General features: G+C 44.3%; 1 protein-coding gene across 12 annotated transcripts in view; it reads right to left on the bottom strand.

The window, feature by feature from the left end:
- Positions 1-7453: 7453 nt before the first annotated feature.
- Positions 7454-17899, bottom strand: part of auts2a (activator of transcription and developmental regulator AUTS2 a) — a 355571-nt gene continuing 345125 nt past the window's right edge. For 7 of the 12 annotated variants that reach the window (XM_086307757.1, XM_086307764.1, XM_086307763.1 and 4 more), the window contains 5 exons: positions 17536-17677; positions 15426-15506; positions 15257-15340; positions 14784-15036; positions 7454-10019 (listed from right to left, as the gene is read on the bottom strand). In XM_086307757.1, coding sequence (XP_086163883.1) covers positions 8768-10019; positions 14784-15036; positions 15257-15340; positions 15426-15506; positions 17536-17677 — 1812 coding nt within the window. In that variant the 3' untranslated portion in view covers positions 7454-8767. The remainder of the gene's footprint in view (positions 10020-14783; positions 15037-15256; positions 15341-15425; positions 15507-17535; positions 17678-17899) is intronic. The other 5 variants (XM_086307760.1, XM_086307761.1, XM_086307762.1 and 2 more) reach the window with 3 other exon arrangements.

The raw sequence follows: 17899 nt of genomic DNA, 5'->3' as shown, positions 1-17899 counted from the left end.
CTAAGGTTAATAATGGAGTTCCATAGGGTTCAGTGTTAGGAGGACCAATATAAGGCAGTGTTCTTCAGGTGCAGAGCATAAATTTTCACTGCATCATAAGCCAAACGATGCACCAGTTAGTTGCATAAACAACCTCTAATTTTCTGCTTCTGAGTTCAGATCAAAGGTCGTTGTACTCAGCCCTAAGAATCGTAGAAACATGGAGTCTAACCAGATACCTCCCCTGGGTGGAACGACCTTTGACTCCAGTAACACTGATGAATCTGGGAGTCGGTTTTGACCAGGATATGTCCTTCACTGTGCACGTTAGACAAATATGTTGGACTGCTTTCTTGCATTTGCAATATCTCTAAAATTAGAAACACCCTGTCTCAGCGTGATGCTGAGAAACTACTTATTACTTGTAGGTTTAACTATTATAATTCATTATCATCATGAAGTCCTAAAACTCACTGATAAGCCTTTAGTTGGTCCAAAATGCTGCAGTGAGAGTGATGACAAACGTCTTCCATCTCAGCTTCTCTTCATAGTTGAACTGAATTTAAAATTCTTCAGCTGACACAGCTGAAATCAGGCCTCATCTCATTTTGAAAACAACATTTTTATGAATCACTCTGCATTGACTCATCAGTTATTATTCATCTCTGGCTCTCCTTCACAGGGCCTCTTCTGTCCCGCCCCTCGCTGAGCCCAGTTCTGCTGAAGGTTTCTTCCTGTTAAAAGCGGGTTTTTCGTTCCCACCGTCACCAAACGCCTGCTCATAGAGGGTCGTCTGATTGTTGTGGTTTTCTGTGTTATTGTACGGTGTTTACCATAAACAGTGCGCTGGGGCAGCTGTTGTGATTTAACTTAAAACAAATGTAATATAGTCATCAAACTGGCACTGGGACGCCAGTGGTGCATCTTGTGGGTTATTCTGCAGGTGTTTTACCAGTTCATAAACTTGTGAGTTTGGATGTTGGGTGATTGCCTCAGGTGTTACTCACTGACCCAGTTATTGATAGAGTGTAATTTAGTCAGGATATTAAACATTAAGTGATAATTATTTTCACTTCTGTCGCTGTAAAGGTAACAGATGTTTTTGGACCACTGCTAAATTAACTGAACTTCAGGAGGTCTTATTTCCAAAGTGTCCACCTGTTTCTGATTCTAAAATTCCTGCATCTTAGATACTCTTTCTCATTTCGAGGTTGCTAACATCTGCTGTCTTACTGGTGTTAGTTAAGCTTGCAGGGCCGTGTAGATGCTACCTGTTGGCACAGTGTAGCAGGCTGAACTGTCTGTGTATGGGCTGACAGGAGCTTTGAGATGTGTTGGTGCTGCAGAACAGAAACATAACGTGGATCTTTGCCAAACTTTTGCTGTTGTTTGAGGAAATTTCTGTTGACTCTGTGCTTGCACATTGACTCTAAGGCTAATGTCTGTTTGCTCACTGGGTTTTTACCGCAGTCTTGTTGACATGTCATAGCAGGAAACTCACAAAGGTTCATAGTAAAATTTGTAATGGCTGCCCATTAGTCTCTTTTAGGATAGTTTACATGCTGCCTCAATGGGATTACATATGAAGTTAATGAATGGAAAAAGTAATTAAGTTATTATTATGAACTTATTTCAGTCTGAGTTTCTGTCTCTTCTGTATCGGCACCACTGTGAATGCACAATGAGACACAATTTACACATTGAAAACAAAGTGTTGCACATGCCACACGTGTATATTCACTGTTTTTCTGCTCAGTATGAGAGAAACTAAAAATTCACATGTAGCTGTTTTCCCTTTTGAAACCTGAGCTTTTGCCTTACAGTGGATTAAAACGTTTCCATGATTAATTTGAGCTTTCACTATAACAGTAACAACAGAATAGAATAGAATGCCTTTGTACATCTGTATAGTGACAATAATGAGATACAGAGCAGAACAAATATATAAAATGCCCAAATATACAATCTGATAAAAAATATATATCTATACACAGAAAATAAGGAAGCGTGTGACAGTTGCCCTTTAAACCAGTTTGTGATAATTAGCATGGAAGATAATCACTATTTTAGCAACAGCTGCTGAGGCTAACTCCTCCTCTGTGGTTTATCCGATGCTCCTGGAATTATTCAAGGTTAAGAATAATACACTCTCCATACTGAACTAAACTTGGAAAAAATTAGTTACGTGAGAAAAAGACCCACTTTTGTGGCTGACTTTGTGAAACTTGCTTCCATCTTTTCTTATGTGAATATTTTGTGTCTGTAATGTGTTGCATAATATTTTGGATGTAACGGTTCTGATCAGAAATGGGAAAATGTAATTAGGAGCTCTTTCATAATGTGGTCTGTAAATATCAGACTGTTATAAAATCATTTACGTTTCTTTTCCCACACTGATGTTCAGTTTACCAGTAATAGAAGACAAAAAGTCTGGGAGGGAAAATGAACCATTAATCTTAGCTGATTATTTTTCTGTTTGCTAGTTAAAGTCATTATTTCTGCTAGTTACACGCCTGTTTTTTAACATGTACACACTGTGAGTTTGGTTATGTACTATATGTACAGGAGTAGGTGTGACCCTTCTTTCCTCCACTTCCTCTCCAGGTCACTGTTAAAATGAGATGTCAGTGGATGGTGCATGCCCCCAGCAGGCCACTTGTTGTCTTCTTCTTATCCTATAGTAGGTTTCACACTGCAGATGGTGTTCAGCTCTCTCTATTATGACCAGAACTGTTCAGTGTCTGCTCTGCTCGAAGAAGGTCAGAGTCCAGACACCAAATATCAGCTCTGTACATCCTCTGCATTCAGTCGGGATGTTCCACACGAGCTGGCCGAACCGTTGGTGTGCAGCTGAAGCAGCTCCTGCAGTAATTAAAGTTCATCAGTCTGCACTGGCAGATCTGAATCTCACTGCTAATGAGGCCCCGCCGCATCAAACCCATGAAGGTCATCCGAACCTGTCTTTGTTGAAATCAGTCGAAAAGAGCGGCAGGATTAGGGCGGGTCATATGATATCTAGGTCAGCGTGAAGAAAGAATACAGAGCAGGTAGGAGTAATAAAACACAGTGTGTCTGAGAGTGCTGCTAAAGCGGCTATCTGGTTGCGTCAGTTGTGACAAAGACTTTTTCCTCTGTTTTCTTCTGCCACACTGCAGCTGTGTGTGTTTCCTTTTGAAGGTCACTGCTGTGTAAAAACACTCCTGTTTTCATTGCCGCCCACAGAAAGCCTGAAATACCCTCCATAAGCCCAAAAACACATTGAAAGACAACTTGAGTATTTCTGCTGGTCTTACTATAGCAGGAACTCTGACAATATTATATAGCATTTTTCCACCATTGCAGCAAACTGTCATTCAGCTATTCAAACCTCTTATGTCCAACATGATGATGCTGGGAATCTATTAATCTATCTGCTATGACCAGGCTGTGCATCCTCCTCTGACTCCTCCTCTTCTCCTCACTATAAACAGAAGCTCTAACCGGCTCCACTGATTGTGTGTAAGATCACATATGTCTGAAGAATTATGGTCATTTCCTCGGGTTCAGTGGAGGGCTGTGTGCACTCTGCTCCAGTTCAGCATGTATATATATGAGAGCAGCTCTTCCTCTTTTCATCTCAGGCTTTCCAGATTTGTAATATTACCCCACCAAGCAGCTGTGTTACCATGAAACGACTCACAGTGACAAACGAATGAACTCCTTTTTGAACAGGCTGAGCATTAAGTTAATCCTGAACAGACAGCTTCACTGGTAGGCTCGTGTTTATAGGCTTTCTCTTCTTTTTTCTAAGCAGAGGAGTGGAAAATCTAGGGGAACATTACCACTGAGAGTGGGATGCCTTTCCTTTTTTACAAACAGGAAAATATTTTTAGGAGCGACCGAGCCAAGTTTGTTTGGAGGTGATTAGAAGTGTTGTCAGCGGGGAGAAAATACTGAACCTTCCTCTTTTTTGTAGGGGAATAGGGTGGCGTGTTAGCCAGAGCCAGTGTGTGGTGCTACATGAGATTAAGACGATGTGGAGCTTGTATGATCAGGTGATGGGCAATGTGTGGTTCTCGGATCGCTTTATTATTCTTATGAAATATGATCTTATTTCCCAGAGACTGGCTTTGTTTGCAGTAACACTGAGATATAGCACCGAGGCGTCAGATTCCTGTTTGCTGTGGGTTCAGGTACAAATACAGGTGTGCCTCCAGTTACGACACAGACAACTCTTAAGTGCAGGCTGACGATCGAGGACCGTCAGCCTGCTTAGTTTCTGTCATGTGTTTAAGCTCACAAAGGATATAAATGTCAATCAAGGAGCGTCTGGCACGCAATGCTGTTCTTCAGGTTTGACAGCATGCGTGATTGTCAGTGTTGAAGCAAATCGCATTTGTGCATTGGTCAGAGGAAGTTGACCTCGGCAAACTGGTTCTCTGCTCGTGAGATGACAGGCACAGTGTGTGCTATCTGCTGTGGATGAGCCCTTTGTTGCTCCCTTTGTTTCACCTTGCAGTCCATCAGTGTGCACTGATGCCACCTTGTGTCGAAAAGGTGAATTACATAAGCAGAGTTTTGTGGCCATCAGTGCAGAGGCGGGGACATACAGGTCATACCTGAGGCTTGTTTCAGTGCAGGTTCCAGCATTTACTCAGTGTTAAAGGAAGCGTCCTTTCTAAACTCTATTTGAATATTTGCAGATTGTTACGTGTTAGACGTCACTTGTTACTTGTTGTAATGCGTTACTTTACTCAACCCCAAAGGTTGATGCTGTTCATCTGGATGTTTCAGTGGGAAAAACATTTCACCATCATCCAGGTGACGTCTTCAGTCTCAGCTGACTGCAGGTTTCAACCTTATAAACAGGACATTTGCATAAAGACTGAAACCAGCACCACTGAAAACGCTGCGTCCAGATGAACAGAATCAACTTTTGGGGGATTTACTTACCTGGATGACTGAGCGTGCATCAAGACGTCACTTTACCTAATTACTCCCTACTCGTTACTTTTCTTCTGCGTTACTCCATGGACCCGAAACACCTTCCTGTAACAATATGAACCTACAGACACACACACACACACACACACACACACACACACACACACACACACACACATCCCTATCCTAACTAGAAGTTTTGGTCAACACCAGCCTTACATTTACAGTACCACTGCTCTACTGGATGCCAAATATTATAATATTTTCACTATGTTGAAGTCACGTTTCTATCTTGTGAGCCAAAGTCTTCAATTTTTATGCAGTTTTCATTTCCATATGAATTTGATTGTGTAACCTAATTACTAAGACATTTTACACTCTACTAAATAAAATAGGCCCACTTTTTGAGTTTTGATGGTCGAGCAGCATGCTGGTAGAAAACATTACCAGCAACTCTGTTGATGCCAGCTTCATATTTGGAATTTGTTTTTCGGGAGTCTTAGTGAGGCAGCACGTCAGCATTTTAAATTGAGCAGTTTTAGCAAACAAAGCGAAAGAGCAGCGCTTGAAGGAGGAAGGTGGGAGCAGAGCAGTGTTGGGGTTTGTTCTCTAGCATTGTTAGTCTGTACCTGCAGCTGTGATTTGGTGCTATGTAAATAAAACTGAGTTGAAGTGTAACTCCTTATTTTGGAACTACACTAACACCGGTCGTATGTAGAGACAACATTGGTTCACAGTTTTGTGTTCAGAGGCTAAAAACGAGGCCTTTAGAGACCTTCAAGACCAGACTCTGTCTCCTTGGAAGCAAAATATAAAGAAATGAGGTGTCCAAGACTTTTGGATGGCACTATATTTGACACAGCAACGTGTAGTTTATATATAAATGTTAAACTTCATTGGCTCCACATTTCCAAATACCAGAATTGCCTGTTTGAACTTTAGTGATTGAAAACTGAAGACTGGGTCCTGAAAGAGTCCAGATCAAACATTTTCTTCTTTTTAACTTTTGAAATCTACCGTTTTGTGCGTACTGGTCTAGACGGGCAGGATTAATGAGCACCTTCTGTTGGAAACCATAAAAATCACAGTGAGCTTATTAGCAGCCAGGTTTGCACAAAAACACTGTCGTGAATTGATGTAAATGTAGTTCAGACTGCAGGAGGTCGTTGGAGAGAAGTGTTCTCAGCTGTTTTTCACTTTAACGAGCAAAGTAAGAGATTAATGTTGAGTCACTGTCAGGATTTCATCACATAAAACCTCTACGTACTCTGTACACCGCCGGAGCAGGTTTATTATGTCTTTGTTATCAGTCTGATAAAGAAATCACACCACAGGATCCCATTTATCAGACCCCCTGCTGTCACACATCATTAATCACGAGCTTGGGCCTAACAGCGTCTCATTAAAAGCTTTTCTGACTCTTGATAACAAAATCTGGCCATGGAAGATGTGACGTATACTACTATTCTATCTATGATATAGATGATATTCAAAGTCTTCACAATTTCATGTTGGGAAACATAATTCTGAAATTGTTCTAAAATGTGTAGACTTTTTAGCAGATTGGTGAAAATCTGCCCATTTTTGCTGATGCGACGCCAGGTAACCTAATTAGTTGCTAAATGTTCCTCCAGCTGTTTCTTTTGTGCTGCTTAATTTTCTCCATCCAAACGTTTTTGAGACACGACGCTGTCATCAAATTCAAAATTTAAGTGGTCTCTAAAAACGGTCTCTTTTTAAATATTCGACGTGGTTTCTTATGTTCTGTTGTGAATATGAGGTTTGCAAGCCGCTGCCTTCTGCTTTTGTTTCTGAAGCTTCTTAAATGTGAAGTTTTGCTTCTTTGATTTCTCTAAACTCCCCTGCTGCATGTCTCCTTTTCACCTCACGATTTTTAATCAAATGACTTGAAAGATTCATTCTTGTTCTTGTTCTCTATGGGGGCTCTGGCTTCCTTCAACAGTCCAAAGACATCCATGTTAATTGGCTTCAGTAGATGTACGTGTGAGTGTGAATGTGTTGGTCCTGAGATATGGTTCAGGCTGGTTTATAGGCCAACCTTGCGTTTCTTTGACAGTAGTTGTCAAACGGTAGCTCTTACGCAGAGTAATGGTTTGTCTAAAGAGTTTCATCCACGCCATAAGACTTCTTATAGTTTGGCGCCCTCTGCTGGTCCAAAGGCTGAATTACCCCCATGCTGTAGCCCTATATCATTTCATACGTGCAGGTCTGAGAGGAAAAGCAGCGGTGACTGACGCACCCACGCGCCTCAGTCAGAGGCGGCGGCACGAACCTGTAGTTACTCAGTGTAATGCCAATAACTCTTGCATCTGCTCATGATTCACAATTCTGGGGTAACCATCAAGTTTTCTCCTACATCAGCAGGGATGTGACACGCTGTACGTGACAGAGGATTAAAAAAAGAAGTATTAATGGCACACACAACCTGTAGCGCTATAAAAACACTGGTGGGTGAGAAGTGGGGCCAGGACACGTCACATATGGCGTCTGTGCAAAGGCGGAGAAATAAACACCCAAACACAGGGTTAGTACACATTTTTTAATAACATGGCACAATTTACATAACACAAGTTTAAATGAGGAGCATGCTGAAGATTCAGTCGCTTCATTTTTTCTCATTGTACACGATCTAGAAAGACTTCGTTTTTTCCCCTGTACACGGTAAACAGCAAAAGGTTTCTCGTTGAACAATCTTTTTGCGATACGTATCGACTAACCACTATGGCTCGGGTGGACAATTTCATGTTGGATTAAAAAACACTGCACGACATGATATCACAGAGTTTGAAGCGCACAACTAAACCTTCAGTGGACTACTAAAATAGATCTCTGCTTGTTAGAAACAAACCGTCCATGGTTGAGACTTGCTTTTTTTGTATTTTGATTTTGTAGGTACAACAACTTAGGAAAGCACTTTAATACACTGTTTGACCAACAGAAACATGTACTTTACACTCCTCCGCTAGGGCTAATGTGCCGTCATGGTGTTTAATGCGCTGCATTCTCCCCAGAACAAGACTGGTGTTAACCAAGAGGACAACAAAAAAATCCATCCACACATTTGTGCTGCTGGCTTTTTACATCACAATTTAATATTCAGTTCAATGGGATTGTCACCACAGATTATTATAAGACAAAAATCATTTTGTTTTTTGTTAAATCTGAAACCCTGTGCGGATCAGTTAAAGCTGCATCTGTCAGCACGGACGCAAAGTTAATGTCAAGTCTGCGTTGTGGAGAGAATACAGTCCTTGAATGGTACACAGTGGCACGCAGTCAGTAGTGTTGAAGGCCAGCTTTCAGAAAGGGAACCGAGACATTTGTTGCATAGTTGAATCTGGGGATCTGGTACAATGCGAATCACCTGCGTCAACCAAACGATAAAGAAATTGCAAAAAGCACGTTCTGAATCATACTCCTGTATTTACATCTGTCAAAGTAAAGCTTTCGAAACACTCTTTTGCATATTTGTACCATGAATTTGAATCCGTACAGGGCGAGCACAGTGACTGTACACATTATCTACACACTCAGTGCTAAAGTACCTGTACAATCCAAAGTTGCTCATTCTGACTCCACATCACTTTTCTATACAAGAGAAAGAATGCACACGGAAAGCTGGAGCAAAACGGGAAAACAAAATCTCTGAAAAAAAGCTTTTTTTGTTCCATGATTATTGTCTCTTTGTAGTTTTATACAAAAACGATTCATTGCATGGGCATCTGTGTGCCCACATAAATTATTCACAGCTATGTTACAGTCTTGCTTTGCCAAAGCTAAGTGCTTGGTTGTGAGTTCAGTGTTGGTGAGGCACAGGGCTGCAGGGCCACCGCGTCTGCTCGCCTCACCGCGCCTCGATGTCTTTGTGAGCCGGTCTGTCTCTGATATCTGTGCCCAGGGGAGTAGTCCGTCTGGGCGAGCCGGGCCGGGCGCCCAGTGTGGGAATGAGTGGGGGCGGTGCACTCAGAGACGCGGTGGGTGGCGTTTTGTTCAGAATACCATTCTGATGGGCGGTGGCTGCGGCTGCGGCGGCGGCGGCTGCTGCCGCTGCGGCTGAGGGACTCACCCTGGAGTAGTGCATGCCAGCGAGTCCGGGGGCCATGAGGCCCGGGGCAGGGTGGGGGAGGTGTCCGTCGAGGGCGGGATGGTGCACCGCGGGGTGGAGGCGCCCGTGCTCGTAGTCCTCTCGGAGCATGTTGAGGCGATCGCGCTCCTCCAGTTGGGCGCGCTCCTGTTCCCTCCTCTGCTCCAGGACCAGGGGGTGGGCGTGGTCGCGATTAAAGTCGTGAGGCTCGCGGTCCCTGTAGGAGCGCTCTGCCTCGTACAGGCGCGGCCCTGCCAACCGGTGCAGAGGATCGTTCCTCAGCAGCAGGTCCCTGGCCAAAGGGTCTCGCCTGTGAATGTCCAGGCCCCTGTAGGGGTCTCTCATTGGGTCCCAGTGGAAGGGAGGGTAGGGGAATCTGTCAGCTCCTGGGATGGGACTGATACCCATAAAGGGCGCCACGACTCGAGTTCTCTCTAGGCTGCTGATGCTGTTGATGGGGTGGACAACGGGCATGCCCATGGACACAGGCACTGAGGAGGGAGGGTGGAGATTAGGGGTGGAGGACGCCTGTTGCAGGTGCTCACTGGCCCTCTCTGCGCCTCCATCCTGCTCCTCCTTCCTCTCCTCCTTTACTTTCACCTCACTGCTCTTCTTCTGGTGCTCGTATGGCAGCTCCGCCTTCTTCTCCAGGACATCCCTCGTCAGGCCACCGTTGGGACGTTCCAAGCTGGTCTGCCGGACATAGGGTGACGCCGATCCTCTGTTTGACATTTTGTCCTCCGACGCTCGGCCGTCATGGATGACAGGCGTGTCCTTGTCACTGTGCTGGCTGTCTTTGAGCTTGTGGTCGTCTGTGCCGTTGTCTTTCCATGAATCCGAGTGCTCCCTTTCCCTCTCTTTGGCCTTGTTCTCCTTCTCCCTCTGAGGCTCTCCAGAAGCAGGTGGCAGGTGGTTCCTGTGGTGCTCAGGAGGTCGGCTGTGGCTAAGAAGGCTGATTGGATTGACGGGGACCGGGGACGGATGGCTGGGATGACGCTTTTCAACAGAGTCCCTACAGGCACAAACAAGGTTATGAGAGTTTTACGTTTGGAGTTAAATAACTGTACAGAGAAAAAAACATTTTATGGAAAATTATGATTATGTAAAACATACAGGAAACATCTTTAATTTAAGCCTTTGCCAATCTGCTTATCACCACCTGACTGATGCTGCTGCTGACTTGTCTACATGACTCTGACTCAACTAAATTCAATGCTGCTGCTAATTAAGGAGCTGTTATCAAATATGGGCGATGCTAACCTTTTCCTCTCTCCTCCCCCCAGCAGGAGCACGAGCTCGCTGATCATAATTCACGTCGGCAGTAATGACACCCGGTTACGCCAATCGGAGGTCACTAAAATCAATATTGAATCGGTGTGTAACTTTGCCAAAACAATGTGGGACTCTGTAGTTTTCTCTGGTCCCCTCCCCAATCAGACCAGGAGTGACATGTTTAGCTGCATGTTCTCCTTAAATTGCTGGTTGTCTGAGTGGTGTCCCAGAAACGATGTGGGCTTCATAGATAATTGGCAAACCTTCTGGAGGAAACCTGGTCTTGTTAGGAGAGACGGCATCCATCCCACTTTGGATGGAGCAGCTCTCATTTCTAGAAATATGGACAAAAATGGATTGGGGCTGCAGCTGCAGTAATGCAGACACTGCACCGGTCCGTCGTGGTGAAGAGGGAGCTGGGTGTAAAAGCGAAGCTCTCAATTTACCGGTCGATCTACGTCCCTACCCTCACCTATGGCCACGAGCTGTGGGTAGTGACCGAAAGAACGAGATCGCGGATACAAGCGGCAGAAATGAGCTTCCTCCGAAGGGTGGCTGGCCTCTCCCTTAGAGATAGGGTGAGAAGTTCGGCCATCCAGGAGGGGCTCAGAGTAGAGCAGCTGCTGCTCCACATCGAAAGGAGCCAGCTGAGGTGGTTCGGGCATCTGACAAGGATGCCCCCTGGGCGCCTCCTGGGTGAGGTGTTCCAGGCATGTCCCACCGGGAGGAGGCCCCGGGGCAGACCCAGGACACGCTGGAGAGATTATATCTCTCGGCTGGCCTGGGAACGCCTTGGTATTCCCCCGGATAAGCTGGAGGAGGTGGCTGGGGAGAGGGAGGTCTGGGCCTCTTTGCTTAGGCTGCTGCCCCCGCGACCCGGCCCCGGATAAAGCGGATGAAGATGGATGGATGGACAAAAATATGACTATCCAGAGTTGGGACCAGGAAGCAGAGTTGCAGTCTTACACGCCTCTCTGCAGCTTCTCTCCTCCTGCTACCCCCCCAAAAACCCATCTCCATAGAGACTGTGTCAGCTTCCAAAAAGACAAAAAACAAACTAAAAACCAGCAACAAACAACTTAAACATAAACAATTACAAAGAAAGAACAATACAGTATCCACATCTGAACCAAAGAGTAAAACAGTGAAATGTGGATTATTAAATATTAGGTCTCTCTCCTCCAAGTCTCTGTTAGTACATGACTTAATAATTGATCAACAAATCGATTTACTCTGCCTTACAGAAACCTGGTTGCAGCAGGATGATTGTGTTAGTTTAAATGAATCAACACCCCCGAGTCATTCTAACTACCAGAAACCTCGAAGCACAGGCCGAGGGGGAGGTGTGGCAGCAATTTTTCACACAAGCCTATTAATTAATGAAAGACCAAGACAGACTTTTAATTCATTTGAAAGCCTGATGCTTAGCCTCATCCACCCCAGCTGTAAAACTCAGAAACCAGTCTTATTGGTTATCATCTATCGTCCACCCGGGCCTTACACAGAGCTTCTGTCTGATTTCTCAGACTTTATATCTAATTTAGTTCTGAGCTCAGATAAAATAATTATTGTGGGTGATTTTAACATCCATGTAGATGCTAAAAATGACAGCCTCAACATGGCATTTAATCTGTTATTAGACTCAATCGGCTTCTGTCAAAATGTAAAAGAACCCACCCACCACTTTAATCACACTCTAGATCTTGTGTTAACATATGGCATAGAAACTGAACATTTAACAGTGTTTCCTGAAAACCCTCTCCTGTCTGATCATTTCCTGATAACATTTACATTTACAATAATTGATTACACAGCAGTGGAGAGTAGACTTTATCAAAGTAGATGTCTTTCTGAAAGCGCTGTAACTAAGTTTAAGAATATAATCCACCCACTGTTATCATCTTCAATGCCCTGTACCAACACAGAGCAGAGCAGCTATCTGAACGCTACCCCAACAGAGGTCGATTATCTTGTTAATAATTTCACCTCCTCACTACGTACGACTCTGGATACTGTAGCTCCAGTGAAAACTAAGGTCTCAAATCAGAAGTACCTGACTCCGTGGTATAATTCTCAAACACGTAGCCTAAAGCAGATGACTCGTAATCTGGAGAGGAAATGGCGTGTCACAAATTTAGAGGATCATCATTTAGCCTGGAGAAATAGTTTGCTGCTTTATAAGAAAGCCCTCCGCAAAGCCAGAACATCTTACTATTCATCACTGATTGAAGAAAATAAGAACAACCCCAGGTTTCTCTTCAGCTCTGTAGCCAGGCTGACAAACAGTCAGAGCTCTGTTGAGCCAACCATCCCTTTAATGTTAACTAGTAATGACTTCATGAACTTCTTCACAAATAACATTTTTATCATTAGAGGAAAAATTACCAGTAATCATCCCACAGATGTAATATTATCTACAGCTACTCTTAGTACCATTGATGTTAAGTTAGACTCTTTTTCTCTAATTGATCTTTCTGAGTTAACTTCAATAATTACTTCCTCCAAACCATCAACGTGTCTTTTAGACCCCATTCCTACAAAACTGCTCAAAGAAGTCCTGCCATTAATTAATTCTTTGATCTTAAATATGATCAACCTATCTCTAATAATCAGCTATGTACCACAGGCCTTCAAGCTGGCTGTAGTTAAACCTTTACTCAAAAAGCATCTCTAGACCCAGCAGTCTTAGCTAATTATAGGCCAATCTCGAACCTTCCTTTCATATCAAACATCCTTGAAAGAGTAGTTGTCAAACAGCTAACAGATCATCTGCAGAGGAATGGTTTATTTGAAGAGTTTCAGTCAGGTTTCAGAGCTCATCACAGCACAGAAACAGCTTTAGTGAAGGTTACAAATGATCTTCTTATGGCCTCTGACAGTGGACTCATCTCTGTGCTTGTCCTGCTAGACCTTAGTGCAGCGTTCGATACTGTCGACCATAATATCCTATTAGAGCGATTAGAACATGCTGTAGGTATTACAGGTACTGCACTGCAGTGGTTTGTATCATATCTATCTAATAGACTCCAGTTTGTGCATGTAAATGGAGAGTCCTCTTCACACACTGAGGTTAATTATGGAGTTCCACAGGGTTCAGTGCTAGGACCAATTCTGTTTACATTATACATGCTTCCCTTAGGCAGCATCATTAGAAGACATAGCATACATTTTCACTGCTATGCAGATGACACCCAGCTCTATCTGTCCATGAAGCCAGATAACACACACCAATTAATTAAACTGCAGGAATGTCTTAAAGACATAAAGACCTGGATGGCCGCTAACTTTCTGCTTCTTAATTCAGATCAAACTGAGGTTATTGTACTCGGCCCTGAAAAGCTTAGAAATATGGTATCTAAGCAGATTCTTCCTCTGGATGGCATTACCTTGGCCTCCAGTAACGCTGTGAGGAACCTTGGAGTCATTTTTGACCAGGACATGTCCTTCAATGCACATATTAAACAAATATGTAAGACTGCGTTCTTCCATTTGTGCAACATCTCTAAAATTAGAAATATCCTGTCTCAGAGTGACGCTGAGAAACTAGTTCATGCATTTATTACTTCCAGGCTGGACTACTGTAATTCATTATTATCAGGAAGTCCTAAAAACTCCCTGAAAAGCCTTCAGCTAATCCAAAATGCTGCAGCAAGAGTCCTGACAGGGACTAGAAAGAGAGAGCAGATTTCTCCTGTTTTGGCTTCCTGTTAAATCCAGAATTGAATTCAAAATCCTGCTCCTCACATACAAGGTCTTAAATAATCAGGCCCCATCTTATCTTAATGACCTTGTAGTACCATATCACCCTATTAGAGCACTTCGCTCTCGCTCTGCAGGCCTACTTGTTGTTCCTAGAGTATTTAAAAGTAGAATGGGAGGCAGAGCCTTCAGTTTTCAGGCCCCTCTTCTGTGGAACCAGCTTCCAGTTTGGATTCAGGAGACAGACACTATCTCTACTTTCAAGATTAGGCTTCAAACTTTCCTTTTTGCTAAAGCATATAGTTAGGGCTGGACCAGGTGACCCTGAATCCTCCCTTAGTTATGCTGCAATAGACGTAGGCTGCCGGGGGATTCCCATGATGCATTGAGTTTTTCCTTTCCAGTCACCTTTCTCACTCACTATGTATTAACAGACCTCTCTGCACTGAATCATATCTGTTATTAACCCCTGTCTCTCTTCCACAGCATGTCTTTATCCTGTCTTCCTTCTCTCACCCCAACCAATCACAGCAGATGGCCCCGCCCCTCCCTGAGCCTGGTTCTGTCGGAGGTTTCTTCCTGTTAAAAGGAAGTTTTTCCTTCCCACTGTCGCCAAAGTGCTGCTGATAGGGGGTCATATGATGTATTATTGTGCGATCTACTGTACTGTACTGTGCTGTTGTGATTTGGCGCTGTGTAAATAAAATTGAATTGAATGGAATCTTTTGTTCATTAAACTGTCACTTTGTTGCACTCACACACTGACCACATTACTCATATAGTTGTTACATTGTTCACCACCCACCTGTCCTTGTCCTCTTTACTGACCAACGAGTCCCGTTTGTCAGAGTCTCGGTCCCTCTCGTGTGAGCTCACCGACGCGCTCCTCTCAGACTCTCCGGGTTTCAGCCAGGGTGGCGGCGTGGGGAACGAAGGTGGCGTGCGATGCAGGCGGTTCCACGGCTCCTGGTGGCTGTTGTTACTGCTGCTGTTGAAGTGCTGTGGCGCGTTTGGGCCATCTTTGTGGCCAAACACCGAGTTGGCCCCTGTTAGGGATTCAACACGTGGAAAAACATGGAACGCAAGTTAAATGCGTAGCTCTGCTGATCCTCATATGCAGGCAGCATTACAAACAGTGAGAGGATTACTCCACCTAAACTACAGGTAGGCGACTGATTTTCCCGAGGGACCGCACGAGAAACTGTGACCCTCCACAACAGTCACGGTTTCTCATGTGGCCACTCCCAAGCAAGTGTCTTTCTTGAGGCTGAAACTCACTTAGTGCTGGATTGCCCAATCCCCCGAAGGCCGACGAGCTGAGAGATCCCAGTCCTCCAAACGATGGAGGCCTACTGAAAGGCTCTGGGAGAAGACACAGCATGTTAGCGCTGATGCAATCAACACCCTCGTTTTGGATCGGTCAGACTGAGATGAAGCGTGCTGTTACCTAAATGAGATGCTGGAGGAAGAAAGTTTCCAGGATGGTGCGGTGGATGGCCAAAGGGAGCTGCAGATGGGTGCGTAGGACCTGAGGAGGAGGATAACCACAGACTGTAACATCAGCAAAAGTAAGTGTTAACTGGTCAACTGGTGAAGTCTTTCTGGAGCTGTCAGTAAGAGCTAATCGATAAGTAATTCGTATTTTAAAAACTTTAACTGTAAAGTTAAAGTTCAGTAAAAGACTTCAGAAAAATGTCCTTCAGTATTTTTGTGCAGACAAAAGCATCTGTAAATAAACAGCCACGAACTTATTAGTCGACTGTAGATTACAGGCACAGCCATTAAAGCAGCAATTCGTTTACACGCGTGTTCCTCTTCAAAGTCAACTCATCACGTCAAAAGAGAAACAACGATGCTCCTGTTAATACGAGATTAATTGCATTTAATGATACTGCGCATAGCAAACAAGGAGAATCAGCTGCAAGCTCCAGAAAGATTTAAGACTTTCCTTGTACGACTTTGGCCCTGAGAGCTTCACACAAAGACAAACAGCACAGGCTCAGGACAGATGTTGTGGGGACAATGGCTACGATCTAAGTTGTTATATATCGCTGCAGAAATCTGCTGCCCAGATGATTTACTGTGCAGCCTGATCATGCTCTCCCAGATGATCAGCTTTAGCTCAGCTGTTGGTGTAACTAATGAGGATAAAGCCAGCTAGTTATCCCAAGATTATCTAGACTAGAAAGCTAATAGTAAGCAAGCAGAAAGCTGCACTGCTTACAGCTTTACAACTTTTGGGATTAATAAAAGATTGAAGTGTAAAAAAAGTTTTCTCAGGGCTCTATGCAGTGAGTACACCGAGTACCTCCCGTACTTCTAAAGGAATTAACAGCAGCCAGGTGCCGATAATCAAATTCACTTTAATAACTGATCATCGGTTTGTGTTAGCACTCAGGTGTGTGGTAATAAAACGCCACAATCTTCCCAGGAGATGACACAAAGCTGCAGGCCTCTGTTAGCGTGCTAAATGTTCCACAGTATTACAGTGTAGTTAGAAAGGCAGGGAACAAGTGTATTTGGAAAGGAGACGGCTTGTCCTCTTTAAAGTGAACATGGCAGAACGGCAAATGTTTGAAATGACGTCCGAGTCCTTCAGACAGACGAGACTAAAACAGCCGTTTGGCCATAAAGCGCAGCACCAAACACTGCAGAGAGTCCCGTGAAAACGGTGCTTTTTTTCCTGCTGTTTTGTCGTATCTCATCTTTAGTAAAGATATTTTCTTCATTTGTTGGCGTTTTGTCCAGTTGCTGCATCGGACATTATGACAACCTGACATTTTGGGACACTGACGCAGAGCCAAATAAGTAATAGTAGCAGAGGGGGGCGTTGTGGTAGTTTGATGACCTAATCTTGGGATAGTTAAGCTAAACTCAGGAATTCCACACACTGCCTGGAAAACTGTCGTTGTTATGTCTTGATGATACCTGGCTAGTTACAGGCTGAACGAAGCAAACCCAGCACTGCTGCGGCTTGAAGTTTAATAACCAGATCCAACATAGAGGGTAAAAGGCTGACTCACATCTGCAGTCTGTGGATACTTAAACTACACCAGGAGCACCAGAGACGACTGTACTAACCCAAAGTGCGACTTCAAGGTCTGCCTGTATTTAACAGCAAGCGGGGACCTTGTTGACATCACTAAAACCCATTTCATGGACTAATCGAATATCCTCTGCTTTATCCAGTATTCCTTTAAGAGGCACGTTGGATGATCTGTTCTTTCACTCTGATTTGTGCGTGTTGTTGTCACATGCTCATGGCTGTTTTAAACATGAACGTTTCATATACAGGAGCCAAGCGTGGCGCAGTATGAGTGAACTGTAGAGCTGCGACAGTGTCCAAGAACAGAAACAGGAAGTCAGAGATTGACCCAACAGCTCCAACCTAAAGAAAGGTGAGATATATCTCTGATGGTCACTCTGGTGGAGATCATTCTGTCGGGTTTGCTGATTTCACTCATTCACCACGCACGATGCTAGCTCTGCACAGCAGGACCGACTGCTGCTGAATATGAGAGGCGGCCACTGATCAATCGGACAGCTGATGCACTCACCTGCAGCGGAGAAAAGCGTGGCGGGCCGCGCCAAGTCGCCGGGGTGGTGGATAGCACCAAAGAGGCTGGGGCCCGGGGGTCGACTCAGAAACTCGGGCTTGAGGCCGAAGTCTAGCTTGTGAGGGTCGACCTGCATCTGCTGCTGAAAGACGCCAAAGGTACAGAGAGAAACACATGTAAAACCTGAGCTATCAGAGGCTCCTTTTGACCCAGCATTTGGTGTTTCTTGTGTTTTTATGACCTTTTGTGTGATGGTTTATTATTCTTAGTGGTAATCCTGAGTTTCTTCTACGCTAACCTTTGCCCTCTGCGTCCCCTTTTGTGCGTCTGTGTTTGTAAAGTTGTGTGAGTTCTTGTGCCGTGT

This window comes from Aulonocara sp. 'chitande type north' Nkhata Bay, linkage group LG10, assembly GCF_057382095.1.
Source record: "Aulonocara sp. 'chitande type north' Nkhata Bay isolate Kocher_YH1m ecotype deep benthic linkage group LG10, A_spYH_male_GT1.1, whole genome shotgun sequence".
In the NCBI taxonomy this organism is placed as follows: domain Eukaryota; kingdom Metazoa; phylum Chordata; class Actinopteri; order Cichliformes; family Cichlidae; genus Aulonocara; species Aulonocara sp. 'chitande type north' Nkhata Bay.
The sequence above is the reverse complement of the archived record's forward strand: the minus strand, read 5'-3'. Positions and strand labels throughout refer to the sequence as shown.